Below are 27,829 nucleotides of genomic sequence, written 5' to 3'. Positions count from 1 at the left end.
GGAGGAGGCCCAAGGGAACCAGGGTCACAGACCAGCCCCAAATCCAAAGACCCGTCTCAGAGGCCTCGGTTTCCCCTGCAGAGCCAGTACACCCTATACCTGAGCAGGCAACAACTGATAATATTAGCAGGACTGCCTTTCACATATGAACTTCTTTAATCCCTTCCAACCACCTTCTGATACCCCTGCCTCTGTCATTTGCTCATGGAAGCCCTCCCCGACTTCCCCGTTACAACCTCCCACGGCCCAAGTTCCAGTCCTTCCTAGGTTTTGTCCTAGGGTCTGATGGTTTATAAACACCTTTCTCAGGGGCTAGACTGAGGGCATGAGAGCAGGATCCTGGCCTGGGAAACTCATTGCTTCATCCCCAGTGCTTGGTATCTGGCACCCTGCCTGGCACTCTGTCAGCAACTAATGTTTATTGGACACTTAGCAAGAGTGGGTACTGTTCTGAGCATTTTAATTTTATTCACTCTTTAAAGCCTCAGCATCTCTTCAAAGTTGTTCCTATTGCTCTCCCTATTTCGCTGATGAGGAAACTGAGGCATGGAGAGGCGAAATGGCCCAGGCTCACATGACAAATGAGTGGTTAGAGCCTGGATTTGAACCCAGGCAGTCTGGTCCCAGTCACCTTTAACCACCACACCTCAATAAAATAAGTCATTGAATTCGGAAGCACTGTTATGATTTTGACTCTGCAGATGAAAATGCTCAGGCTCAGAGATGTGAAGTGACTTGCCAGAGATCACACTGCTATTATTAGGGCAGGGGACATAGGGGTCTGAGGCCTGGGATGGGGGTGGGGAACAGGGGTGTATGACTTGGGAATAGGGGAGAGGGGCTCATTAAAAGAGACCCTGTGTCAGAGAGGATGTAATAAGTGCTTGGGAAAGGAAGCTTTCTTCACTCCTCTGCCTATCCCTGGCCCTCAGTTTCCTGATCTATAAAATGGGGGTAATCCTAGTGCCAGGCCATTCAGACAGTGCTGATGGTCAAATCCCCAGAGGAGGGGGCAAGGGCATTCTAAATTGTAAGGAGGTGGACAGACGTGAGGAGCTGCGGGCTGGACTGTCTTCTGGATCCCAGTCGGCCTGAGCTAGGCCAGAGAAGCCTTGAGTAAGCAGATACCAAGTACCCAGTGTCTGCAGGAGGGAGAGACAGCGGGGAGGAGACAGGGCCACTCTGGGTGATGGGGGAGGCCACAACTCTCAGACTTAACGATGGGAGGTTCCTAAGGGCTGGACCCTGGAAAGCAAAGATGGTGGTGAGAACAGGCAGGGCCTGGACCCCAGCCTGCCAGCCCTTTACCTCCTCATATGCAGCCTTTTCTCCCCTTTCCCACAGTCAGACCCTTGAGAGCTAAATCAGGGTTTACCTCTTCAGAGCCCAGAGCACGCAGTGAATCCTCAGTAGATCTTACTTAGTGAAACTTATTATTCAGCACAGCATGTTCCCTTCGTTATTAGCTTTTTTTTTTTCTTTTGCCACATCTTTATGAGGTGGGGCTTTACCCCTGCCCTTTTGGTAAAGAGGAACCTAAGGCCCAGAGAGGTTTTCCTGGCTTCTCTCAAGTCACACTGCAGAACAGTAGGAAGGCAGCAAGGAAAACGCCAGTTCCTGAAGCCACATCACCTGCCCATCCTGCTGTCCACAGCTCTCTGGGGAGCAGTGCCCAGTGTCCTCACCTCTCCACCCCTCCCCCTGCCCTGGCCCTGGTGGACACCTGATGCTCCCCCGAAAGGTGCACCTTGCCCAGTCCCCTCTCCTGGCCCCAGGCCTGGCACTTGAGGCCCTAGATCTGATTACAGGCCCCCCCACCCCCTCTCAAGCACACACAACTCCCCACATTGTTGCTGTCGGAAAGTTATCTGGCCCCTGGAAGCTGCCTCCAAGGCTGACTCACTCACCTGGATTGGGCCCTGGAGTCCAGGGACTAGCTAGGCCCTGGGAAAAAGCAGAAGCCCATTCTGAGGCCATATAAAAGGCATGGCCAGGGGGTCACAGATTGGGAGTGGGAGCTGAAGGAGTGGGATTTTCAAGGCTGGGAAGGGGACTTGGCTACCTGAGCACGCATCCATCTGTCTCCCATTACATCCCCCAAGCAATGCCCACTCTCAGATGGGCCAGCTGAGAAATCTGCAGACAGGACTTGTTCCCACCCTGACTCAGCAGGCAACCCCTACAGGCCCAGCCGGTTGGAGGGATGGGGAGGGGGATCTCTGGTGCCAGAGAAGATGACTGGGCAGTCTCAGAGAGCCCTGAGCATCCGTGAGAGCTGGCGCCCTAACTCTACCTCACTGCTGGCCTGGACCCCACTGGACACCAGGCCACCCAGATGAAGACAGCCCCTCCAGACCAGGGAGCCCAGAATGAAGGCTGGGATGGAATGGGGAGAGCCCCATAACCCCAAGAAATCCATGGGGACTTAAGCAGCTCACCGGCCAGAGCTAACAAATGGAAGTTGATGGAAGAAAAAGACTTCCAAGTTTCCTCCATCCCAGATGCTTCCCAGACCCACCCCGATAGACCCTCAGGAAGCTGGGAGGCAGGAACATGGGATTACTCCTACGCTATTTCCTGGGTAAATGGGACCCAGGAGCCCTCCCTCCCTGCCTGTCATCTCTCGAGATACCAGAGAACTATGCTCTTTTGAGACTGTCGCACGGGCTTTGCTTGGGTGAAAGTTTGCGGCGCTGGGTCTGGGGTGGGGATTCTCTCTGATCCCCCCTCTCTGTAGCACTCGCCCGCCTGCCCCGGTCTCCCCTCCCGGGCTAAGCGAATGGGTCCGGGGTCCGGGGTCCGGGCGGCTGCGGCTACCTGGGTCACCGTCTCCGTCCATCGCTGCGGAGGGCGGTCGCGAGAGGAGGAGGAGGAGGAGGAGCCGGAGCGCTGCGGGGCTGCCCAAGGCCGGAGGCAGCGACGAGTCCAGGTGCTGCCCGCGTCTGGGTCGGTCCGGCCCGCCGCGCCTCTTAAAGGCCCGGGCCTCCGCCCCCGCCCCGCCTTTGGCCCCGCGCCGGGACGCCCCGCAGTCCCTAGCACTGGGCCCGAGGCCTGAGGCTGCAGGTTCCTCGGCGGACCCAGGAAGCCCGGAAAGGTCAGGAATCCTTTTTTTTTTTTTTTTAATGGGGGGGTCCAATTAGAGGCGTCTCCCAGCTCCCTCCTGGAGTGGCTGCTGGGAGGAGGAGGCGAGGGGGCAGGGAAGTCTGGGTCATGCGGAGGATGTGGGGAGCGCGGCCCAGTCGCGGGGGACAGAGGCTCCTCCCGGCACCAAACCCCCCCACCCCCACCCCCTGGGTAATTTTCCTACTTTGCGGCGGGGGGCGCGTCCCAGGCCCTGCGCGCCCGGACGCGGTGCGGGGAGGGGAGCGGAGGCGGGGGCGGGGCGGGGCCTGGCGGGTGGAGGCGGGGCCGCATCCATCCGCGGTCTCTGGCGGAGACCAGCTCTGCGCTGGAGGCCAAGCAGTATCGCGCAGCGACGGCTAAGCTCAGGTGACCTGCCGGAGTAGGCGCGGGGAGCGCCGCGACCAGGGCGCGGGCCGGCGGGGGTCTGGCGGGCGGACCCCAGGGCTCTCGGCCCCGCCACAGTGCGCGGAGGGAGGCTCGGCGCAGACAAGCCCCAGGCCGCGGGGGCTGCGCGGTAGGGTCTCCTGCGGCGGCGCGGGCGGAAACCCGGGCTGGGGTCGCCCTGGATGCGCAGGATTCCGAGCCCCGACTTTGGGGGACATTTTAAAGTCAACGCAGGATGGGAGGCCGAAGACGCACAGGGGAACGTGGGGCTGGAGCCCTGCCACAGTGATGGGGGTGGGGTATAAGAAAGGCCTTTCCTTATCGCCCACCCCCTTTTCCAGTCCCAGCTAGGCAGATGATTTCCTCTACAGTCCTGAGAAAGTCGCTTGAGCCCTTTGGACCTCCATCGGAGACAGTAATTACCCCTGCCCCCAACATCCCCCCTCCTCCTTTATGAGGCTGGGAGGGAATGGAGAAGGCTCCGTACAGGCTGGAGCGCTCTGCGGGGCTGCACATTGTTAGTTCCACTCTTAAGACTTTCTGGCCTGTTGATAAAGGCTGACTCTAGAATCAGAGCAGACTGGGGCTCCTTCTCCGCTCTGCTCCTGTCTGTGTGACCTTGGACAGAGTCTGCCACCTCCCTGGGCCTCCCTAGCTTCTGTTAAGAGATTGCTGTGAGGGGCCAGTAAAAAAGATAAATAAATAAAATCATAGCTCACCTTTTAAGAGCTGCTGCTATGTCACAGGCCCCTTGAACCCTCCCCAGGAGGTAAGTACTGCTCCTGACCCCATTTTACAGAGAAGGAAACTGAGGCTCAGAAAGGCACAGTAACTTTCCTGAGACAGTAAATGGCAGACCTGGGGTGGGAACTTCCACCACCATGGGGTGCTGCAGATACCAGGCCCTGGGAAGAGGACCAGGTCTATAACCTAGCTTTTCAATGGTCACAGGAGAGTGTCCAGAAGCCTGGAGCGATGGCGGTGGAGAACATCAACGAGCTGCCTGAGACCATCCTGCTGGAGCTGTTCACGCATGTGCCCGCTCGCCAACTGCTGCTGCACTGTCGCCTAGTCTGCAGCCTCTGGCGAGACCTCATCGACCTCGTGACCCTCTGGAAGCGCAAATGCCTGCGGGAGGGCTTCATCACTGAGGACTGGGACCAGCCTGTGGCCGACTGGAAGATCTTCTACTTCCTGCGAAGCCTCCATAGGAACCTCCTGCACAACCCGTGTGCTGAAGGTGAAGTACAGAGTGGGTCGGGCGTGCCCTCAACACACACACACTGTCAAGAGGCCAGCTAACATTTATCAAGCACTTACTAGGAGCCAGGCAGGTTGGATGGTTTGATTACTTGTTGTTGTTGTTGTTGCACACAAGCTCCCTGATGTTAAAGATGCAGGGTCAAGGGCTGGCAGGTTAAGATGAGGCTACTCCTCAGTTGTCCTTTTTATCATAGGCGCCAATACCCTTGTAGCCACTCACATAGCCTGAGTTGTCGGTCACCTCTTCCTGTCCTGTGATGCCTTGGCCCTTGCCACTCTTGTCAGAGCACTCCTTGTGGGTGCCAGTGTACTTGCTGGTGTCTGTCCTGTCAGCCGGCTCGCCCCGCCCATAGTCATTGCTTTAGTAACACCAGTGGTAGCTGGATCCTTGCCCTCCACGTGTTCATAAATGTTCTCCAGGGCTTCATCCGGGTTCTTCCCCTTGAACCGCTTCTGGCCCAATCCCATCACTGCCTCCTGGAACTGTTGAAATGTGATGGCTCGGGCATTCTTGGCCTTGACTTTGCCGAACATGATGTCCACATCAGTGGAGGCGACTGTCTTGCCATCCATGATGCCACAGTCTTTGCACAGCTTGGAGAAGTTCTTGTTCGTTTCAGTGCCCTTGCTTGATGACGCTCCGAAGACAGCAAACCGCTGGCATGTTTTTTCTGCTTCTGATGCCATGGTCATCTGGAGGTGGGGGAGGACAGTAGGGATGGAGACTCGAGGGTGAGGCGGGGGGAAGGGAGGACAGGACCCTGGGCGTCCCAGAGTTGGAACTCCTGCTCCCTCAACACCCCCGTCACTCCCCTGGTTTAACCCCCTTAATCCTCTCACAATAATCCTAAAAGGTATGTACTGGTAGTGCATCCATTTTTCAGATAAGCAAACTGAGGCCACTCTTAAGATTATTTCCCCAGTGACCTTTTCTAGAAGAGGGAATGTTGACCAGTTAGAACTAACTATGCCCCAGACACAAGACCAGGAAGTCAGCCGTATTTTGTTGGCCTCATTCCCAGCTCCAGGACTAGGCCTCCTGAGACTGTCTCAGAGGTCAAAGGAGGCTTTGCGTATGGACCAGTGAGAGAGACAGTTCTCTCTGCAGCACATTACAACAAGTAAATCAAGACTTCTACAGTCATCCAGAGCCCCCTTTTTCCCTTACTATGTTATCACTCATCAGCTAGACACTGGGATGGGAAGGGAACCTAATTCTCCATTATGTGGCCAAATTCTGGAGCAAAATGATGATAAAACAACTCCAAGCTGTCCACAGCTCTCTGATGCCTGCCTCACTTGACTCCCCAAGAGCCATGTTCTTGACCAGCAGTTGGCACATTATGGTCCATGAGCCACATCTGGCCCCCCAGTAGCTAAGAGTAGTTTTTACAGTTTTAAAGCCTTAAAAAAAAAAAAAAAAGAAGAAGACTGTGATAGAGACAGTATGCAGCCCACAAAACCTAAAATATGTTGGCCCTTTACAGAAAAAGTTTGCCAGTCCCTGTTCTTCATCCCAGTTTTCAGAGGACAAAACCGAGGTTCAGAGAGGGAAAGCAGCTTGCCTAAGGTCACACAGCCCAGCACTGGTAGAGCTCGGACTAGCCCCAGATCTGGCCAGCAACAGCATTCTGTATCACAGAAGGGGTCTGGTTGTTCATATCATTACATGTCTCTGGATTCCCAGTAGAAGTCACTTACCATGTGCCAGGCACATAGAAAGCACCTAATAAAATATGGGCACTATTGATCTGCAGTGTGCCACAGCACAGGGCTTGAGGGCAACTGCCAAGGTCTAGGGAGAAGAGGTGGGAGGAAGGGCTCCTTGGGAGAGGGTGACTCCTGAGAGGCTTCACTTTAATGTGAACTCTGCTTTCCTGCCAGAGGGGTTTGAGTTCTGGAGCCTGGACGTGAATGGAGGTGATGAGTGGAAGGTGGAGGATCTCTCTGGAGACCAGAGGAAGGAATTCCCCAATGACCAGGTCAAGAAATACTTCGTGACTTCTTATTAGTAAGATACAAGCTCAGGGGGATTTGGGGTTGGGGGTATCCCAAGCCACTGCACCCTGGGGTCTCTCCTGTTCTGGGAGGGCAGTCCTAGCCTCCCGGTACCCTAACGGTGAGCCCCAGCCCCGCCCACCCTCCGCCCACCCCCAGCACCTGCCTCAAGTCCCAGGTGGTGGACCTCAAGGCCGAAGGGTATTGGGAGGAGCTGATGGACACCACACGGCCGGACATCAAGGTCAAAGACTGGTGAGTGCCTGGGGCGAGGGTCTGGGGGGGGGGCCCTGCCAATCAGGCGCCCCACCCCCACCCTGCCCCCCATCTCCAAGGCCCTAATGGGCTTTCCATCTCTGCCTGCAGGTTCGCAGCCAGGCCAGACTGCGGGTCCAAATACCAGCTATGCGTTCAGCTCCTGTCATCAGCACATGCGCCTCTGGGGACCTTCCAGCCAGACCCAGCAACGATCCAGCAGAAGAGCGATGCCAAGTGGAGGGAGGTGTGTGGGGCTGGAAGGGGCAGGGGGCACATGGCCTAAGGCTGAAACTGTAGCCAGACAGGGCTGGGATCAGATCCCAGCTCTGCTGCTTCTTAACCTGGCTTCAGCTGCTCTGAGTTCTGAAAGACACCAGTGAAATGATGTTGGTAAAGCCATGTTCAGAAAGGTTGACTATTATTAATTACTAAGATTGGCTATTACTGTTATCTAGAACAGGAGTCAGCAAACGTTTTCTTAAAAGGCTAGATACAAACATTTTAGGCTTTGCAGACCTTACTGTCTCTGTGACAACTACTTAGCCCTTCATCTCTACTGTTGAGTTATGAAAGCCACCTTAATAAGTGGACATGTATGTGTTCCAGTAAAACTTTATTTACAAAAATAGGCAGTGGGCCCCTCGGCCATAGTTTGCCAACTCCTGATCTAGACCAGCACTGTCCAACAGAACTTTCTGCAATGCTAGAAATGGTCTGCACTATCCAGTATGGTAGCCAAGAGCCACATGTGACTATTGAACACTTAGTAAGTCCTAGTGTGACTGAGGAACTGAATTTTTCGTTTTATTTTCATTTAATTTTAATTTAAATAGCCACACATGCCCAGTGATGACTGTATCGGACATCCTTTGGCAGCTTGAGACGTTCTCTTCAGTTCCTCTGAGCTGCACTTAAGATAATCCTGTGCAGTGGACCCTCCAGGATTTTACTCCATTTTACAGATGAGGAAACTGAGGCATAGAGAGAGGAGTGTGGAGGTGGTCTATCCAAAATCACAGAGTTAGAACTAGAACTTAGTTCTGCTGACTCCTGGTCCAGCAGTAAGATATCAGCCCCTTCTTTGTTCCCCTGCCCCCTCAGGCTTTGCCACCCTCAGGGTCAGCTCCCCTGACCTCTCCCTCCCTCTGCCTGCCCCCTCCCAGGTCTCCCACACATTCTCCAACTACCCACCCGGCGTCCGCTACATCTGGTTTCAGCACGGCGGCGTGGACACTCACTACTGGGCCGGCTGGTACGGCCCGAGGGTCACCAACAGCAGCATCACCATCGGGCCCCCCGCTGCCCTGACACCCCCGAACCCCCGTCTGCAGAACCCTGACTGGTAAACTGCTATCAGACGAAGGCTGGGCTTGGGAGGGGGAGGTGAACCAGGCTCCCCCAGACCTCCTAGTTCATCCTTGCCCCTCCCCGGTCACCTCTTTGTGGAGCCTCTTGGTTCATGCAGCCCTCACATGCTGTGGGCAGCTAGCTCTCCGCCTGAGGGTTCAACCTGAATGATGGGAGGGAGGCCTGCGTGGGCGCCTTTAAGAGATGGGGCCCCTGAGGTTAGGGAGGTACAGGGTGTTCTCCAAAGCTCCTTCCCGACTCTGAGGGTGGATCTCTAAGCTCAGATGGCAACCTAGATCTGTGTTTCTAAACCTTCCCCTCCTGTGCCCTTTCTCCCTGTCTTTTTGGGGGCCCCTCAGAGCAGGGACAGTCATGAAGACATCTGGCAAGCCTGTGGCTGCCCTGGATAGTATAGATGCTGGGAGGAGACTTAAGTAGCTCAGACAGATCTGGGGTGGAAGGAGGGTTCTGCTGGCCTGTCCTCTGTCCCGTTCTCTGCTGCTCCCAAGCTCTCGCCCTGCCCACCTGCTCAGAGAGGTGGCTTTGGCCCAGAGGTTCAGGCCTGGCCTGAGATGGGCAGGCCCCAGGTGGGGTGGGGTCCACGCCAGGTCTGAACTGGCCTCACCATCAATAAAGCCCCAGAAGCCAGGTAGGGCGGGGTTGTCCCAAAGCCCCCCGGAATCCTGTGCATGGTAACCCAGGGCAAGTGGAGGTAGGACTGAGCTCTGATTCCGAGAGCTAGGATGTTATGAGCACAGGATGTGTGGGGTGGAGGTTTTCAAGGATCACCTGTCCACCTCCATGCCTAGGCCAGGTCCCCTGTGGTTTGGAGAGCATTCCAAGCCCCCACCCCACCCTTGGAACTGCCATTCCCAGGACCTCTCCTCCCCCCATCCCCCCACTGGAAGTGCTCTGATCCTGCCCCTGCTGCATGTGGCCAAATAAAAGGTTTTCCCAGCCCATCTTGTGCCCTGTGGTTTCTTGGGGGAAAGGGCAAATGTCATGGGAGGCCCCAGACCTGCAGAAGCTACAACATGTGTGGTTTCTGTCCATAGTACAGAGGGATTGACATTTCAGGAGCCAGACCATCACAGAACCAGGGTCCTGGGACAGACTCCTCAGTGAGCTGCAAACACCTCACCCCAGCAACCCTCCAGCCCTGCTAGCCTCCTCGGGGGCCCGGCCACAAGCCTGTGGGTGGGGGAGTGGGAATCTCTGAGCAGCCCCTGCATATGTACACCTCATGCTGGGCCAGCAGTGACATCCCAGGCACTGCTCGCTGGTGTTTCCCTTACTCTGCCAAGGGCTTTACTGACATTGAATGAAGCCGAGGCATTTAGAATGGTTGTCTGGCACACAGTAGATGCTTAATAAATACTGTTAAGTTTAATTATCTCACTCAACAGTGAGCTAGATTAGGGCCTCAGCTAGGGCAGGGACCACCACTCACTAGCTGAATGGCAAGTTAGCCAAGGACAGACAGCCTTCTTTGGAGAAGATGCAGCCCTACGGAGTTTATGTGACCTGGGCCAGTCTGCACAACCTTCTGTGGCTGCGCGAAGTACCAGGTGCTTGATAATTATCTGTTGAATGAAGAAAGGAATTAGTGAATTTAGTCCTGACCAAAAAATGAGGGGTTTTTTTTACCCTTGAGTAAATTGAGGCCTGCCCTTGGTCACACCCTAAGGAAGGTAGGAACCAGGCAAAGCCAGTCTTTTCATTTTCAGCAATCAACCTCCAGGAGGTGTTAGCGGGTTCAAAACTGGGAACTGGTCCTATCTCCCCTCCTCATTTAGGGAACAGGTTACGAGGGCTGAGTGGCCCGCGCAGGTGCAAAGGGCACGGGGGCATTGGTCAGGGGAAGCCTCGGGCTTCCCAGGAGGTAGGAAGAAGCAAAGGGAGGCGGAGATGGGTTCCGGCTACTGAGCAGCCCACCGCCTGGTGGGGAAGACTGAAAGGTTCAGGAAAAGAGCCCCTGGGGTTCCCGTAGCGCGGCCCGGGCCTAAGGCTCCCAGGCGCCTTTTCCTTTGGCTGGGAAGGAATCCTGCCGCTGGCCCTGCGAAGCAAAGGGCACGGCCCGCTGGGCCGGAGGGGGGCGGGCCAAGCACGGCGCATGACGCCGGCGCGGGACGGGGTGGGGCGAGAGCGGACGCCGCCGCGGAGGCCTCAGACTCCTGGCAGACGCGGAGCTCCGGTCCCGCTGGGGCGCTCCTCCCCACGCCCAGATCGCGGAAGAACAGGCAGGGGGGCGACAGGCGCGGGAGGGGCTTGAGCGTCCCGCTGCAAGGGAGCGGGGAGGGGAGACCTGGGGTAATAACCGAGCCCGCTGACACTACCTCGGGCGGGCTGGGACTCCGGGGACCGCAAGGCGGGGTTCTGGGTGGGTGGACGCGGGCTGGTCTCCCAGGTCTGGTTGCGCGCTGCGTGGGATCCCGCGTCGCCCAGCGCTGACTCCGACTCCGGGCCTGGCCGGCGGGCCGCCCAAAAACAGGCTCGCTCGGCGTCCTTGACCAACCCGGCCACGTCTCGCAGGTGACACCCCTGCCGGGGGACCTCCGGGCACGCTCGCGGGTCTTGGGGAGGACGCCTGACTTTGCCACCCCGCAGCTACTGCTTTCGAGAAATGGGGCATAGTAACAGTACTTTGAAGGGGTCGTTGGTGAGGGGGTCGACGGAGAAAAGGCCAACGTGTGACTCCAGGCCCGGCATGTGGGAATTCCAGTAAGTGCGGGGTGGGGACTTAGGGTTTCTACCCCACATGCCCCAGGATGGGCATCACTTCCGCCCCCACCCCACGCAGTCATGCTCGCGGCTAGGCCCACAGAAGACGGAAACTAAGGGTGAGGAAGTGAAACGGGCGACCAGAGCCAAAGACCGGACGTTTGCCTAGAATCTAGGCTCTAGATAGTGCCTTTAGAAGTTGCCAACATTTAAAAATTGACAGGTTTCATATTTTTAAAAAATGTTTAGAATTCCTCCTGAGACATCAGACGACATGAGCACAACAGGGTTTTTTTCCCCCATCATTATAGTATTTCTCACAACGTATAAGTCCCTTATATATCTGTTTGTTTTTTCTCTGCCATGCTAAAATGCCTCCCTTCCCCCCCCCCAACAGGAGCTTTGAGAAGACTGAACTGCTTTGTCCCAGTCTCTATAGAAAATGGGAAGTCTCCCCAGTGCCTCTATATGTGGGAGAAGAATGTTCCCTCCCTCTCACCCACCTGGGGGATTGGCTTAGTGATTGATCTAGATTACCAGAACCTCCCAAGCAAAATTCAGGCCTCAGTTGGTGGTGGCTGTGTACATTCTCCAAAACCCTTGTGCTATTCAGATGTCTGCGGGCAGGTAGCACTGTAACTCCTTTGGTTTGGTTTTGGTTTTGGTTTTGGTTTGCTCTTGCTCTGATAGAAGTGCCGGTAATGATGCCCTGTGCTAAATGCTTTACTTGTACTAACTCAGCCATCCCAGCCCTTCTGAGGTTGGGACAAGTATCACCTTTTTACAGCTTCCCAGTCAGTCACTGCAGGCCAGGATTCAAACCCAGGCGGTCTTGCTCCAGGGCTCTCAATCAGCTTTTCGGTTTCTGGGCATTTCAAAGTGGGCTGTGGCCTGACACTCACCCCAGAACTGGGGAGCGCTCTCCTCACTGGAGTGTTTTATCACATCTGGCTTCCAGGCCAAAGTAAACAATTGGGGGAGAGGAATTTGGATCCTCAGCACTAGCCCCACCACTTAATGAAATTGTGATATAGTCTGGGGGCGTAGTAAAGGTAAAATACTAAAAAATACTAAAAAGGTAAAAGCATTAAAATACCACCGCAAACCCTTACACAGCAGACAACAGCGTGGCCTCGGCAAAATCTTACTGTTCACCAGGCCCACCAACTTAAAATTAAGCTGTTATTTTTTAAATTTCTTTTAATGAAGGGAGAGACCTCTTAAAAAAATCAGTCCCTAAAGACTTCAATATTTTTATTGCACTCTTTCAAATGTGTGCGGCATGTGACCACTCCGTGTTATGAGGGCCTGCTATGTACTGGAAGGATGCTCAGATGCTCCCCGTCTGACCCCTCTTGTCTTACAGAAGCAGCAGAATTGGGAGTCCCTGGACCAGGTCCCTGGGAATCTGAGGGGTCCACCTCCTTGGTCAGGGCTCATAACCACTGTTGCCCCCCACAGATCTGTGTGTGCACCTGACCCCACCTCAGCCATGGCCCTGCTCAGTATCAATGAACTACCTGAGAACATCCTGCTGGAGGTATTCATACATGTGCCCGCCCGCCAACTGCTACGGAGCTGCCGCCCTGTCTGCAGCCTCTGGCGTGACATCATCGACCTCATGACCCTCTGGAAGCGCAAATGCCTGCAGGAGGGCTTCATCACCAAGGACTGGGATGAGCCTGTGGCCGACTGGAAGATCTTCTTCTTTCTGTGCAGCCTGCGCAGGAACCTTCTACAAAACCCATGTGCTGAAGGTGGGCTGCTCCCCTCCCTTTCTGGAACCTCAGGACCTTTGCACTTGCTATTCCCACACTACCTGGAGTGTTCTCTCAAACCCTAACACCCACCATGCTCGCTTGGTTCCTCTTCATTCTTGGAATCTCATTTCAGAGACCTGCCCTGGTCCATCTAAAATCAGTGTGCCCTACGCTATCATACCACCCCTATTTAGTTCCTTCATAGCGCTTTTCATATCCTATAATTACCTTATCTCTTTATTTTTTCCTTTGCCAAACTTCAAGTTCCAGGGGCCTAATGGATTTTGCGTGCCACTCTGCAGTGTCCACGACATAGCAAGTGCTCAAGAAACGTTTGTTGAATGACTGAACAAACTGCAGACCTACCTTTCCCCCTTTCGTTCAGTCCAAGCTGTCTAATGTTTATGGAGGGCTTCCTCTGTGCCAGGCACTAGTCTGAGGTCTTCACAAATGTAATATTCCTCCCATTATCCAGATGAAGAAAATGAGGATTTTGAGAGGTGACTGCAATCACATAACTTGAGTACCATTTAGCTCAAAATGTTCTCTTGTATTTGCCAGGGGTTTTCCCCCTCCATTTAGCACCTATGCACCAGGCCCCGTGCTTCTTGTTGGGGCTACAGCAGCAATTAAGAGGCTTCATTTGTACACTTAGAATCCCTTTCATGTCTATTTTTCTCTCTGTCCTCACGTGGATTCTGGGAGGTGGCCAAATAAGTAGGGTTGGCTCCATTTTATATGTGGGAGCATTAGGCCCCAAAATGAGTGTCTTCCCAAAAGATCCTGAACTGCCCAGCTGCCAAAGGCCCTCAGCCCCTCTCAGAGGCCCCATAGACAGTGCCCCAACACTCAAATCTCTATACCTCCCCCAGATTCCACTCAGAACTGCCCGGCTGGGCTGCCAGCTCAGCTCACACAGCCCTACAGAGCCAACCTGCAGCCTTGCCTTGCACTGGGCCCGGAGCCCTGAGCCTAGCAGTAGTCACCCCAGCCTTGCTCAGACCTCCCCTTGGGCCTGTACTTGGTGCAGCCCAGCTCCTGGTTTTCTGTTACTCCTCTGGTTCTCTACTGGGAGGACCCCAGGCACCTGGGGAATAGGTGAGGGCTTCCTGTAGAGGGAGCAAGGGAGTAATTTGGAAAAGCATCTCTAGTGATTGTTCTGGAAAGCCTTGGTGAGAAACACTGTTTTGTAAGGTCCTTCCAGCTCAGCCTGAAGGGGGAGACCAGAACCTGCTAAGCCAACCTGGTGGGGATCCTTTCCATGAATATGGGGTTACTGTAACACCACCAACCCAGAGGATGCCCAGTCTTCCAGTTATTATCCCTCCCACCCTGGGCAGAGGTTTCCATGACCCGCCAACAAACCTATAACTTGGTCCTCTGGTCCCCTCAGATTTCAGTTACACAGTTAAGATGTCAGGGGGATATCAGTCTTAAAATAAACAGTCAGCGTTGGCGGAAACTCACATTAGCCATTAAGAGCACAAGTACCATCACAGGCCCTTCATGATTTAATGTTTAGAGAACTGAAATGGGTATTTTCCAGAGCCCTTCGGCAACACGGAAGTGAGGCAAGGTTGGTTTCAGATTTCTCGTAATACCCCTTTTTTTCCAGCTTCATGTTAGGAGTCAAGTTAGTCAGGGAGAAGGTGCCAGATCAGAGCTGATATTGCTGGGGACAGGCGGGAATGTGCTGGAAGAGGGGAGCTTGGTAGGGGCACTCCAAACGCAGCTGGGGTGCACTTGAGATCTGAGCATGAGTCCTGCCTTTCACCCTCCCTCCCAAGACCAGGTGAGGAGGACCAGCCTGTACATTTATACAGGAAGTTCACCTCGATTTGTTTTTCCTAGAGGAGATGAAATCCTGGAACCTCGACTTCAATGGGGGCCACCGCTGGAAGGTGGAGAGCCTTCCTGGAGCCCATGGGACAGATTTCCCCGACCTGAGAGTCAAGAAGTATTTTGTCACATCCTTTGAGTAAGACAAACTGAACCAAGCAGGCTGCGGCGGGGGGAGCGGCAGGGATGGTCAAGACACTTGTTGCAAATCCCACGCCTACGTCAGGACTTCTCTGTGAAGCTTGAGGGAGCTGATGTTTCAAAACCAGCTGTCTGCTGCTTCCGGGAGCAGGAATCAACTTGGTGGCTGGGTTTATAGGCAGTGGGGATGGAAATCCATGTAAGGAGGCTGGGAGCTTGTGGGGCAAGCTCCTTAGGGTAAGTCCAGGGTGTCTATGGGCTGTTCCTAATCCAGGAACATTGAGTCCACAGGGATCAGATGCTGCCCAGGCACAAGGCGGTCCAACTCCCTGCATGTTTCTCATGGGCCTGCACTGAGGGAGGAGCCAGAGTTAGCACCAGCCAGTGGCTGTCCTGCAGCAGTCAGGGGACACTGCTGGGTCCCCTGAACCACCTCCCTGGGTCCAGGCCATGAAGAGCACGCCTGGGAATGCAAGCCTGTCCTTCTGCTCCCCAGGTTATGCCTCAAGTCCCAGCTGATTGACCTTAAAGCTGAGGGCTACTGGGAGGAGCTACTGGACAGGTTCCGGCCTGACATCGTAGTCACAGACTGGTGAGTGGGGCCATGGGCCGAGTCCCACTCTGCATCCTTCCCTCTTCTCTTCCTGAGAAGGCCTGGAGGGAGTGCCCACTCTGTGCCCAGCAGTGTCCTAGGGCAAGGACAGCCCCACCCTGTTGACAGACCCAGCACTTAACCAACAGTACCTCCCAGCCCCCCACCCCCACCCCCACCCCGACCCTAGGTCAGCAGGAGACATTAACCAGTTTACAGATGGAGAGACTGAGGCTTGTCATGAACAGGCACTGGAGTAACAGGGACCACCAAGACCCAGCCTTCCTGAACTTCACAGATGCTCACATGCCTTATCTGCCTCCCCTGCTCCTTCTCACCATTCATCCACAACTTTCTCAAGCTCCTTCTCTGTGCAGCTGTGCCAGGCTCTGCCTTGGCCCAGAAGCAGGACCCCAGTTCCAGCCAGGCCCCAGGGCCACCACTCTGAGGGTGGAGGGGTGGGGTTGGAGGGGCGTGCAGCACTGGGGGAGCAGGGCTGCCTTGGTGAGCTATGCCAGTCCCCACCACACAGACCACCCCTTGAATCTCCCCTTGAATCCACAGCCTGGTCCATTGTAATGTAGATGACACAGCTCTGACAGCCCTGGCCTTTATCTCTGAAGAGCCTTTTGCTTTTTAAGGTGATACCTTCAGAGATACCCAAAAGGGTTGCCCCTTTACTCAGATGGGGTAACAGAGGACCAGCACAGATAGATTGCTTACCCTGGGACACAAGGAACACGGACGGTGGGCCTCATGGGCAGTGCAGGGACATGAAACTCGGAGCTAACGTTTGTAGGCCTGCTGCCTGCCCACCTCCAGGGCCACCCTCTGTCTTGGGGCACACAGTCCTGAGCCCCACCCTCCCCCAGGTTCGCTCCCAGAGCAGACTGTGGCTGTACCTACAACATCAAAGTAAAGCTGCTCTCAGCCGACTACATCGTTTTGAAATCCTTCGAGCCCCCACCTGTGAACATCCAACAGTGGAGCGATACCAAGTGGACAGAGGTGAGGCCTCACCTGCTTGCATGCCACCCACTTTTCCCAGGGCCAGCATGGCAGGCAACAAGGGGTGGTCCCACGGCCCGGAGTGCCCCCAGCTCTCGTGCCTGCCTTCTGGCCTGGGCAGCTCTTCCCTGAGGACCCGGCCCCTTCCTTTTCCTCTCCATAGGAGTGGCCACCCCATCTCATCCCCTCCCCAGTCCTGGTGGTCACTTCCTCTCCTCTCTCCAGGTCTCCCACACCTTCTCGGATTACCCTCCAGGTGTCCGCTACATCCACTTCCAGCACGGAGGCAAAGACACCCAGTACTGGGCAGGCTGGTACGGGCCCCGCGTCACCAACAGCAGCGTCACCGTCAGCTCTAAGATGGCCAGGAGCCCGGCGCCCTCCACCTCTCAGCCTGAGACCACGCAGGGATAGGAGGCAGCTGCCCGCTTCGCCTCCCCACGTCGTCTACAGGCCTTTCTGATCAGTCTGTCAGATGACAGCCATTTCTCCGTCTTCTGTCTGGGTTAGCCTAGTACGGAAGTCCCCTCCAGGCCAGAGCTGAGCCTACAGTGGGCAGTGAGAGCCCCTGTCCCAAGACCTGCCCAGTTCCAACTTTGGCAAACCCACCAGTTTGTGGTAACTTACTGTCACATAGCTGACATTTTGTTAATGTTTTTAATAAAACCAGCCTGGGGTTGGGTCTAGGAGTGGCGGGTAAGGGGTCCCTGGCACTTTGGTAGAGAACCAGCCCCTTACCCAGATTAATTTGGCTGTACCTGCCCCAGTTAGTGACAGCCCAGGTCAGCCCTTGGGGCGCCTTTATTGAAACAACTCACAGGACTGTATTTGAGACAGACAGTGTTGGCCGGTTGAACCCCAAAAGGCTGAGAAATCGAGGTCCCAGCACCCTTCCTGCCCTCCTGAGGAGAATTCCTCCATGAAGGCAACCAGACCTGAGTAGCCCCGGGCTGGAGGGTGGGCAGTCCATACACAGAGGCAATAAGAGCACTTGGAATCAGGGTGGCCCTGCAGCGCTGCCCTAGGCTGGGGGCCCCCAAAGTCCGACAACTGTGGCATCCGTGCGGAGCGGAAACACCCTCAGCTGCTTTTATGAGCGCGTTCTTCCACGTACAGCTGCATCTAATGGACAGGAACAAACAGCCATGTCAGGTGGACAGTAAGGGTCCTGGCAGGGTGGGGTTACCTGGCCACAGCCTGGCGTTAAGGGAAAGGACAGAGGTGGAAGGAGAGAGCTGCACGCCAGGCATTCCTTGGTAGTTTCCCCTAGCCTTGTCCTCAAGGCCTCAGCAAACCCTGAATAAAGCTTACCCGGTTCCCATACGCTCACCTTTAATATGTCGGACGTCATGGTTTTTAGGGGTATCAGCCGGGGGTCATGCATGTGGACGTCCTGCTCATCTGCCAGAATCCAGGGGAAGTCCTAGGAAAGACATCACGGGAGGTGAAAGGGGGCGGAGCCTGGCCCGCTCTCACTTTGCTGCCCCTCCCCTCCAGAGCTGGGGTCCTCAGACTTGGAGGAGCATCTGTCCTCGGGAAGTACAGAGTCCCAGGCTCTTCTACTGGACAGGCCAAGTCTCTAGGTTGGAGCTGGGCTGGGACCCTAAGTGATTAACAAGCCCCAAGCACAGATTCTGAAACATGGTCAAGGACCCCCTCCCTGGAGGACCCCCACTGAGCTGGCAGCCCCAGCATCTGGCCCCACCTGCCTCTCTGGGCTGAGTGCCCAGATGGAGCAACGAGAACCTACTGGGTGCCAGGCACTGCCGTAAGCAACGTGAGTACACTGGCCATGGGTAGCACCCCTGCCCACTCAGAACCGGGGGCCTTCCTGCTATCTCCCAGCCCACCCACCCAGACCAGTCTCATCTCACCTTGATGACCTGGATCTTCTCCATGTTTCGAGTCGCAGCTTCCCTCGTGTGCACCAAGACTGTGAAGGTGCAGCCTGAAGAAACAAGAGTTTGGTCAAGGCTGGGCCACACCAAGCCTGTCCCTGGGCACAGTGTCTTCCCACCTCCCTAGCTGGTTTGGCAGCCCCCCAGAGCAGAGTGTAAGCCAGTGTTAAGACAAAACAGTCAACAGGGAGACTGAAGCCAGGGTGGAGTCAATCAGGGAAGCTTCCTGGAGGAGGTGGACTTTCAGAGGGGTTCAAAAACGCAGGAAGGAAGAGACAAGGCTCAGTAGAGCCAAACAGGGACTTGAAAACACAGACCAACCCAAGGTAGCCATGGAAACACCCAGAGAAGAGGGGGAGGGGTGAGCACACCTGGGGGGTTGTGGTCCAGGACAGCATCACATACACTGATCTTCAGGATGAAGGCTCGGAGCAGCTGTTCCACATGAGACAGCAGGGAGTCTGAGCTGGGAGGAGGGGAGGAGGGTCCCCCATCACACTGGTGCCCCTGTCCCACCAGCAGGCAATCAACCTGGAAGCCGACCTAGTGCTTCTGAGAGTTGGCTTCTAAGGGCCCAGCTACCTATCTTGTTGGCACGGTAAAAACCACCTGGGGAGTTTAAAAACAATGCAGAGCCCCATCCCAGACTTAATTTAGGATGGGGGAAAAGGGATGTAGGGAGTCCCCAGAGGTGGTTCTAATGTGCTATTGTTCTCCCAGTCTGAGAACCAGGACCCCAAGCCAGAAGGGAAAGGGTTTGCCCAAGGCCACATGGCAAGTGGGGACAGATTCTATTGCCCTGACCTCACCACAGGAAGCTAACAGCTAACTAGCCAACACATCTGCCCAAGGTCAACTTCTAATTGACTGGACTGCACACTTGACTGGGAAGCCAGGACACTGAGTCTGTCCTGGCTCTGCCGCCATTTGGGTGACCCTTGTAGCTCATGTCATGTCTCTGGACCTTGGTGTCCCCATCTATAAGGTGAGGTCGGGACTAGCCATTCACCCATGCTGTGGTTTTTCCAGCTGTGACACAGGAGGCTCTCTGTGTAACCTGTGTGATGTTCACAGAGACCACTTGGTGGCCAGCTGTGACTCAGCCACTCACAGGCCCTGGTAGGTTGGCACACCTTGCATTTCTCCTCTCAGACCTTTACCAAGGTACTCAGGAGCTGCTTTAAAGGGGTAAAGGCGAGAGCATTACTACAGGCCTCACACCAGTTAGCAGGTGGACAGGTTACCTGATGGATAGCAGCGGGGGCTGGGTGATTTCAAAGACGAATTTCTCCACTGGGCGGTGCTCTTTGTCCAAAATGACCACCACCACTTTCTCCACATCATTCTGCAAGGACAGGAATCCCCCTTCTCCAGAACCCCTCTCCCACCCTCACCCCTACCCCCTCCCTGCCCAAAGATGAGGAAGGGCGCACTCACAGCCCCGCTCAGCCTCGAGGCTGAGGGTCTCTGAGAGCCCAGAGAGAGGTTTGAGAAGTTCAAGTAGGCACCCCCAGACATGAGTGGTACAGGCTGAGGGGAGAGAAGGCCTGGGCCCCGTGAAGGTCCCGGACGTCTCAGAGCAGGACAAACAGGAGGAGGAAACCCTGAGAGGCCAAGCCCAGACAGAACTTGGAGATGGGGGAGAGAAAAACAGATGTGAGAAGCATCCAGAACTGGGGTCGTCTCCAGGGTACAGGGAATAGGCCTCTGGATGTTAGAGTCATGGACCCTGCATGGTCTCAGCATCACCCCACCCCATTGGGGGCCTGGTGCCCTCACCTTCTCCAGGAGTGGCTTGACACAGTGCAGTGTGTCCTGGATATACTGGTTCAGCTCCGGGTGGCAGGACATCTGCACACAATGCCATGATGGCTAGTGAGGCCCGCAGCACCAATGGGGAAACCACCTGACACCCCCTCCAGGAGCCCAAGGCCGCATCTGCCTCTCGAGAGAGGCCCAAAGGTTCCCAAAGGGGTCCCCCTCCCCATCATGGTGCTAAGAACTCTGAATTATCCACAGAGGGAGAGAAGTTAGAAGAATTCAGTCTCAACATTAGCACTTAATATAGACTCGGGGTTCCTAACGTAGGGTCCATGGGCTCCTCCAGAGCCTGAGAAGTCCCTAAATTGTGTGTATTTGGGCATATGGGCATTTTTCCAGAGAAAGGATCCAGAAATTTAATCAATTTTCAAAAGTTAAGAATCTAGAACTAAGGAACGGTGTGGTTGCAGGCAAATTCTAATACTTCACCGAGCTTTAATAAACTTCATCTGTGAAGATCTCAAAAAAGTGAGGATTAAGTGAGTTAAGTACCTAGTACACAGTGGGTGCTCAGTTAAGTGCCGTTTCTTTTTTTCCCTGTACGTCCTTTAAGCTTCCACCATCTTCCGGTATTCATTCATTCTAATGTTTACTGAGTGCCTTCTAAGGGACAGGCACTTCTAGAGACCGAGGATAGAGTAGCTTATGGCTTTGTCTGCTTTTTAATCTACAATTAGGGTAACTGAGGGCAGAGCGAAGGTGCCTGAGGTTTCCCCAAACCAACCATTCAGTAGCATCAAGAACTCTTAAAATATAACCATGACCCAGAGGACAACTGTGATGGAGGGACTGGTCGGTCACTTATGAAGGGGAACTCCCAGTTCAGAAGGGATGGAAGGAACCGCTGCAGTGAGGGCACAGGGGACTGTCAGGCCATCAGCCGCTGCCAGCACCTGGAAGGCAAGGCCAGGCCGCTGGAGAATGAGGGGGCTGAGCCTGAAGGTGGCGGAGAGCTAAAAAAAAAAAAAAAATCCACTCTACCCACTGTGACTTGGGAGTGGCCCCGGCAGGGTTGTGGGGGCTCACCTGGACAGGCACGTTGTACTTCTTACGCTTCTGGAAGATGCCCACCGGGTAGACCTCGCGCACGTAGAGGATCAGGTGGACCGCCACCTCCAGGAACTCGCAAAGCACGTCGGCCACCACTGAGAGGGGGCAGAACGCGGTGCGCTCGCGGAAGCTCACCGGCCCAGGCCCCTCCTGTCCCCCACCCCGGGTTGGCAGGTCCAGCCTCCCTACCTTGGCCAAAGTTGAGGTCCTGTCGCGTGAGCGTGGTCATCCTTCACGCCACCTGAGGGATGGAACAGTACTGGGGGCGAGTTCCAAAAGCCCAGGCAGCAGCAGGGCCCGCCCGCCTCCTCAGCCCCTCCACTCCGCCTTTGAGGGGTATCGGGGCAGGACCACCCCACCGCTGCACACAGAAGCAAGGGAGCTGGGGTTGGACCCCCCACGTTGGCATCCTAGCTCAGGGGCATCAGCTGCACCTCGATGAGGCTTTTGTCCACTGGCCCCCTCACCAGCTGTCTCAGACGGGGCGGGGGTAGGAAAGGCCAGAGCTGGGAGGGCAAAAAGGGCCGCAAAGGGAACAGCTGGATGTGCAGGGCCGGGAGCGTAGAGCGGGACCCGCGGGAAGCGAAACTAGGCTGGAATAAGGCTCCACTCCCTGCCTGGCTGAGTCCCTCCCCGAAGGGAACCCCGCCTCTCTCCCCTCCCCTGGTACCGGCTCTTGGCCTCGGTTCCGGGCTCGGGGCCCGGCCCCGGCGCGGGGAACCACCAACCCGACCCCTTGCGCCTCCACCTCAATCCGCGCGGCCAGGGCGCCGTTCTCGTGACGTCCGCCGCGCTGCGGCGGGTCCTAGCGCCAGCTTCAGGCCACGCCCACTCCTGCGCTCGGCCCCCGCGGGGCTGGGGAGGGGCGGAGCCTGGCCTGGGCGCTGGAGAGCCCAGGGCCGGAGTGGGCGGAGACTGCGCCGCGCTGCCTTTCAATCTTGGATGGGCGCGAAAAAAAACTTTAGTCTCCACGTCAGATCGCTACGAATCTTCTCCCCCGCCCCCCCCGCCCCGGCCATTTCTCTCGCTTTAGGAGGCGCGGTACTGGGGTGGGTACGGGTTGCTGGTGAGGACCAGGTGGAAGTCACAGCTGGGAACTAGGGACAGCGACATCTATTGCTAGCTTCTGAGTCACCATCCCCGAACTCAGCTGCCTGCCCAACCGAAAGCGAATCCGCCGGCTTCGGGGCGGGGACGGGAGGACGAGGGTGCACCGGAGACGTCCCCACCCCCACCCGGAATCTATACAGCCTGGCTTTACTCCCTAAGAAGATAAAACCTCCCGGGCCCACGCATCATAACAATAGTTGGCCTTTATAAAGGTCCATCCGTGTGCCAGGCACTGAGTTAAGTGTGTCCGTGGATTATCTTACTAAATCCTCAAACAATTCTACCGGGCAGTTACTATAATTGTCCCCATTTTACGGATGAACCAAGTGAGGTTCAGAGGGGTGAAGTAAAATGTCCGAGTCACACAACTATTGAAGGGCGGGCAGAGGTGTCTTCTGCCACTACATTTTACAGCTCTGGAGTTGTCCCCCTCCCCATGGACTGTGGAAGGGCTGAGAGACCCCTGGGAAATAACAATATCAATATTAAAATAATTACTAGCGTGGATTGAGCACTTATATGTCAAGCACTGATTTCTTTAGTTCCCTCATTAACTCTAGGAGCTAAGCACCCATTTTACAGACCCACTGTATAGGTGGTAAAACAGGTTCAGAGATGTTCCCTAATTTGCCAAAACCACACATTTGGAATACAAACCCAGGTCTGACTCCAGGGCTTCAACTTATTTTCAGCACCTTTATTTTACAGGTGGGAAAACTAAAATTAGAGAAGCGGCTGTGAGTTATGGGAAACAAGTCCAAACCAGAAGCCAGGGGACCTTGTCGCTGACCTCCAAGGACATTAAGAGCTTGTTAGGAGTCAAGTCTATCTGTGAGTACACAGATCTAGCCAGAAATGTATGGAGGCCTGCACCACCCTTCACCCCAGATGCCTTCAAACCTTCATTTACACACTTCCGTTGGGGTGGGGACAGAGGAGGGAATACGAGCCCCGGCCCATTAAGCCAGGAATGCCAGCAGAGCAGGTCACAAAAGCAGCCCTTGGAAATCTGCATCAGAATCCCTGGGGAGCCCATTAAATACTGGGAACCCAGGCCTCCCTGACCTATCAAATCAGTCAGGGTGCACAGCATGGTACTAGCCCTTTAACAAGCTCCCCAGGGGCCCTGATGCCCCAGAATTGCCACAAGCAATTTGGGCTGTTCCCTAGAAAAGTCTGCATTTCACAAAACTGCAACACTTAACCCAGAGAGATGGATGATTCAGGAACTGATGCACCTGGCAGCACATTTTGGGCACAGCAACTCTTCTCAAGACTTGGGAACCCTGCCCTCATCATGCCATGCAGGAGAGGACCACTGTCACACAGTCAGCCAAGCAGCTCACTGGCTTGTAGATGGTGTCCCCTGGCTCCTAGAGATTTAATCACTGTGATGCTTTGGCTACTGGGGAAAGCGAGGGTCCTTCTGTGCCTCTCTCTGGAGGCTGCTCAAGCAGATTTTTTCATTGGTGACAGGAAGTGGCAGTCCTAGGAGGGGCAATTCTTTGTAAAAGGTACCCTAGGATTGGGGCCGGGGGTGGAGATGCTCAGAGCCCAGCTACTCCTGTAGGGTGACCTCCAGGGCACAGAATGAGCAGCATGGGGGCTCACGCCAGGCCCTCCTTCCATGGGCCCCCAGCCCTCTGCCCTGAGAAGACTTAGTGCCAGCCGCCCAAAGATCTCCTGACACACAGAGCTGAAGAACTTCAGAGGAACCTTGGAGGATTTACAATCCAACATGCACATTCTTCCAGTGGGGAAACTGAGGTCCCAACAACTTTTGTTTAATACTGGTATTTCCACCTTGTCAAAATCCGTAGATAAAAATGCCTGGGCTTGGGGCTTTGGGTTCAGAGCCAGCCACAAACAGAGGAAAGCAGGTGTGGAGACAGATCTGATCCCCAACCCCAAAAAGGCCTTGTCTCCTCATTTGTGAAATAAACAGGTTAGACAGATGTTCCCTAAACCTCTGATGTCCTCAGGTTCCATGGGAACCAAGAAGCTGGAGATGGGGCAGAGGCAGGGGGCCATAGGGGAGCTCTATGAAAATTCATTTGCCATTTCCATCCACAGGGCTCTGGGCATCTGGTTTTTCATATCTTAATCTCATCAGCATGATGGATGGTCGGGGGACCCAGATTACATTATGGGGTTAATTTATTACATTTTTGAATACCCATTTGCTTGGAGACTGTTTTTCAAAGTTATTTGCATATTTTTCACCATAACGACAATATGTAGGAGGGTGTCTGGGAGGGAAGGATGGATGTTTAGGAGGAGAGAGAGCTTATTTGCCAACTGGTGCAGGTCCCTGAGGGTCTGCAATGAGGACAGAGAGAAAATAACTCCCAAGAAACATTTAAATTGAAACTAAGAGAAGGCATGATGCAAGAAAGTCTTGCAAACAAAAGCCCAACAAAGACTAAGGCCTGCTTGGGCAAAAGAGGGTTCCTGAGGTTCTTTGAACAAGCACACAATGAGTGAACTGGGGACAACAAAAGGCAACAGTATCCAGACCCTTAAGATGCTTTCAGAGCCACTCCCATGCCCACCAGGCTGATGGCAGGCCCCATCATTGATCCCACCCCTACCTAAGGTTCCCAGGACACCAAACACAGGAAGGTGAGGGGAGCCACAGAGTCAGCCACATATAGCCTGGTGACAATCCCAAGGATACCCCAATGCTCAGGGACCCAGTCTGTTGAAACAACCCCTAGGAAGAGACCCAATCTCATTCATTCTTTTAGTCTAGCTCCTCACCCAGAGCCTGGCCAAATCCAGGTTTTCAATGAGTGTGTGTTAAATGAGTGAATGAAATAATGGAGGAATGAAACAATGGCAGACAGTGGCTCATGGCCACTTGCCTGACTTGAATCCTAACAGTCTGGATGAGAACCAAAGACCTCTGATTCCAGTGCTTGGGCTATAGGTGGTGGTGTGTAGTTTTCTTGCCTGTAAAATTCCAATTCCATAAGGTTGAGCAAGGAGTAAATGAAATAATGTTTGTAAAAATATAAAGTGCACAATGCCTGGCACATAAATGCTCGACAATGGCTGTTACGACAATGATATTAAAATCTACACACACTATCTAAGCTTCTAAGGCAAACACCCTGGACCAGCCATCATGCTTTTCAAAACTCCATCAAAAACACCCTTAGCTCCCCGCACCCCATTTTCATTTCTCAAGGCAGCAGGCAGCCCCCCCCCCGCAGGTGCCCTACAGGAGGACATACATCCTCATGGCCCAAGATGCCTAAACAAGGGATTACCAACAGCTCCTCTCCTCCCTCATCCCTTTTGGAGTGAGGCCCAACCTGCACAGCTGCCCCAGATCCTTGGGTCTACTGCTGACCTTGGACTCAAGCCAAAGTCCTGACCTTAAGCCAGTTATACTGGGCACTTCCACCACTTCAGCCAGGGCAGAGCCCAACATGCCTTTCCTCCCTGGGGTTCAGCTGACTCCCCAGCGTTGCTGACCCCTTGTTGGTCAGGGAGACCTTACAGATCATCCATCACTTCCTAAACTTTGAACCTCTACCAGATGCACAAAGACAAGAAATGTCTTCCACAATAATTTCAGGAGTTCTCAGGCACTCTGAAGTCATCCTGGACCACAGGGGGAAAATCCTTGATCCAGCTCAACTGCCACTTTTTAAAAATAGCTGCGTTATTAAGATAGAATTCACAAACCGTAAAGTTCACCCTTTTTAAAGTGTACAATCAATGGTTTTTAGTATCATCACAAAGTTGTCGATCAATCACCACTGCCTAATTCCAGAACATTTTCATCACTCCAAAAAAGAAAGACTCCACACACATTAGTAGTTACTCCCGTAGTCTCCCCGCTTCCCAGCCCCTGGCAACCAGTAGTCTACTTTCTGTCTCTATAGACTTGTCTATTCTGAACACTTCATATAAACTCAATCATACAATATGTGGCCTTTTATGTCTTAGAATAACGTTTCCAAGATTCATCCAGATTATGGTGTGTATTGGGACTTCACTCCTTTTCATGGCCAAATAATAGTGCATCATATGAATCCGCCACATTTTGTTTATCCATTCACCAGTTGATGGATAGCTAAGTTGTTTTCACTTTGGACATTCACCTACCATATTTTACAGATGGGGAAACTGAGGCCCAAAGTCACCATAACCTAGATGGGATAGGAGTCCAGGCCTCCCCTAACATCCACGTTTACCTACTGTATCACTCCGAGAGAACTCCGAGAACAGTGCCCGAGCTTAGCAAGAGATTGCATGCTGGTGAACAGCCATAGCAGCACTCCAACCAGTCTCCAGTGTTTTGCTCCTGGTTCAGTGAGTGCCCGGCCACAGCTTCATTCCTGAAAAGGAGAATTATGCCCACTGTCCCCCTCCCAGGCCCAAGCCGCCATCACCTCTCTTCTCTGACACAGTTCCTATCTGGTGTCCTTGCTTTTGTCCTTGCCCCACTCCAGTCTATTCTAAACTTAAAGAATGTGAATCAGTGTTAAAACCTAAGTCAGATCACGTCTCTGCTCTACTCAAAACCCTCCAATGACTCCCATCTCACTCGGATGAAAAGCCAAAGTCCCCAAAGTCCTTACTGTGGTCTTTGCGCATTCCCATGATCCTCACACTCTCTGGCATCATGTCACTCTGCTCCAGCCTTGCTGTCCTTCCTCAAACACACCAAGCACTCTCCTGCCTCGGGACCTTTGCACTGGCTCTTCCCTCTGCCTGCATCACTCCACTGCCGCACAACCACATGGCCCATTACCCCATTTTCCTTGCTAAAAAGCTGCCTCACAAAAGAGGCCTTTCCTGGGAACCTTATGTAAAACACCTCTTCCTCTTCACATTTCCTCCCCTTAATGTGCTTCATTCTTTTTTTTTCACAGCTCTAATCACCACCTGATATATTATTATAGGTATTTGTTCACTTGCTTATCGTCTGTCTCCTTCACTAGAATGTAAGCTCCATTAGAGCACGGAGTCTGGTCCTAGTTGTTCATTCCTGTAGCCCCAGTGCCCAGAACAGAGCTGGCACCTAGTAGGTGCTCAGCATTTATGGGATGGGGGATTCAAACCTAGTAAATAAGCAGTCTTAGCCCCTTCCCCACTCCATGCTGCTGTCCATTAGGCTGACAATATTACAATAACAATAGCAGTCAATGTAATTTTTCTAGAGCATTTCTTATGGTCCCAACCTTTAGGAACATTATCTCCTTACACAGCCCATGGCTCTTAATCTTTGAGCCCTGAGAGTGAGGGATAATAATGAGCTCAGAGAGGTTAAGCGACTTGCCCAGACAGACGTGGAATGGCATCAGAAGAGGAGCCCAGCCGTTCAGCATGACTACAGAGCGGAGCTCTTAAACCTCTGAGCCATCATTTCCCATCCTCTGGAGAAAGAAGAAAACAGTCGAAAAGGGAAGCCGCGACGGCGCTCTGGGCGCCAGGCGAGACTCCGGCTTCCCGCGTGCGCGGTCCCGCCCCACCGCTCTTTGATCTTTGCAGCGCCGGTGGCC

General features: G+C 54.2%; 3 protein-coding genes and 1 pseudogene across 13 annotated transcripts; 2 read left to right on the top strand and 2 right to left on the bottom strand.

Moving 5' to 3' along the window:
* Positions 1–1,844: 1,844 nt before the first annotated feature.
* LOC109381278 (F-box only protein 44) lies at positions 1,845–9,333 on the top strand. 5 transcript variants are annotated; one of them, XM_019639792.1, is made up of 6 exons: positions 1,845–3,489; positions 4,459–4,747; positions 6,655–6,752; positions 6,928–7,023; positions 7,135–7,270; positions 8,190–9,333. In XM_019639792.1, the coding sequence occupies exons 2-6, from the start codon at positions 4,483–4,485 to the stop codon at positions 8,363–8,365; spliced, it is 771 nt and encodes a 256-aa protein (XP_019495337.1). In that variant the 5' UTR covers positions 1,845–3,489; positions 4,459–4,482; the 3' UTR covers positions 8,366–9,333. The 5 variants fall into 5 exon arrangements, with proteins under 5 accessions (XP_019495337.1, XP_019495335.1, XP_019495333.1 ...); XM_019639790.1 differs by having other exon boundaries at positions 1,846–3,094; positions 6,655–6,781; XM_019639788.1 differs by having other exon boundaries at positions 1,846–3,489; positions 6,655–6,781.
* Positions 4,754–6,644, bottom strand: LOC109381279 (tubulin polymerization-promoting protein family member 2 pseudogene; annotated as a pseudogene).
* A 1,176-nt stretch (positions 9,334–10,509) lies between the features above and the next one.
* Positions 10,510–17,770, top strand: FBXO6 (F-box protein 6). 3 transcript variants are annotated; one of them, XM_019639781.1, is made up of 6 exons: positions 10,510–10,613; positions 12,556–12,851; positions 14,706–14,832; positions 15,331–15,426; positions 16,299–16,434; positions 16,660–17,770. In XM_019639781.1, the coding sequence occupies exons 2-6, from the start codon at positions 12,587–12,589 to the stop codon at positions 16,846–16,848; spliced, it is 813 nt and encodes a 270-aa protein (XP_019495326.1). In that variant the 5' UTR covers positions 10,510–10,613; positions 12,556–12,586; the 3' UTR covers positions 16,849–17,770. The 3 variants fall into 3 exon arrangements, with proteins under 3 accessions (XP_019495326.1, XP_019495327.1, XP_019495325.1); XM_019639782.1 differs by lacking the exon at positions 10,510–10,613 and adding an exon at positions 10,665–10,905; XM_019639780.1 differs by lacking the exon at positions 10,510–10,613 and adding an exon at positions 10,665–11,094.
* On the bottom strand, positions 17,209–22,042 carry MAD2L2 (mitotic arrest deficient 2 like 2). Of its 5 annotated transcripts, none has more exons than XM_019639784.1 (9): positions 21,874–22,042; positions 21,393–21,444; positions 21,180–21,298; positions 20,112–20,183; positions 19,577–19,677; positions 18,704–18,798; positions 18,309–18,382; positions 17,765–17,857; positions 17,209–17,556 (listed from the first exon to the last, which is right to left on the bottom strand). In XM_019639784.1, exons 2-9 carry the CDS (start codon positions 21,430–21,432, stop codon positions 17,515–17,517), a joined length of 636 nt encoding a protein of 211 aa, XP_019495329.1. In that variant the 5' UTR covers positions 21,433–21,444; positions 21,874–22,042; the 3' UTR covers positions 17,209–17,514. The 5 variants fall into 5 exon arrangements, with proteins under 5 accessions (XP_019495329.1, XP_019495330.1, XP_019495331.1 ...); XM_019639785.1 differs by having other exon boundaries at positions 21,952–21,989; XM_019639786.1 differs by lacking the exon at positions 21,874–22,042 and adding an exon at positions 21,638–21,821.
* Positions 22,043–27,829: the final 5,787 nt, after the last annotated feature.

This window comes from Hipposideros armiger, unplaced genomic scaffold, assembly GCF_001890085.2.
Source record: "Hipposideros armiger isolate ML-2016 unplaced genomic scaffold, ASM189008v1 scaffold_46, whole genome shotgun sequence".
NCBI classification, from domain to species: domain Eukaryota; kingdom Metazoa; phylum Chordata; class Mammalia; order Chiroptera; family Hipposideridae; genus Hipposideros; species Hipposideros armiger.
This window is presented reverse-complemented; position numbering and strand designations above follow the sequence as displayed.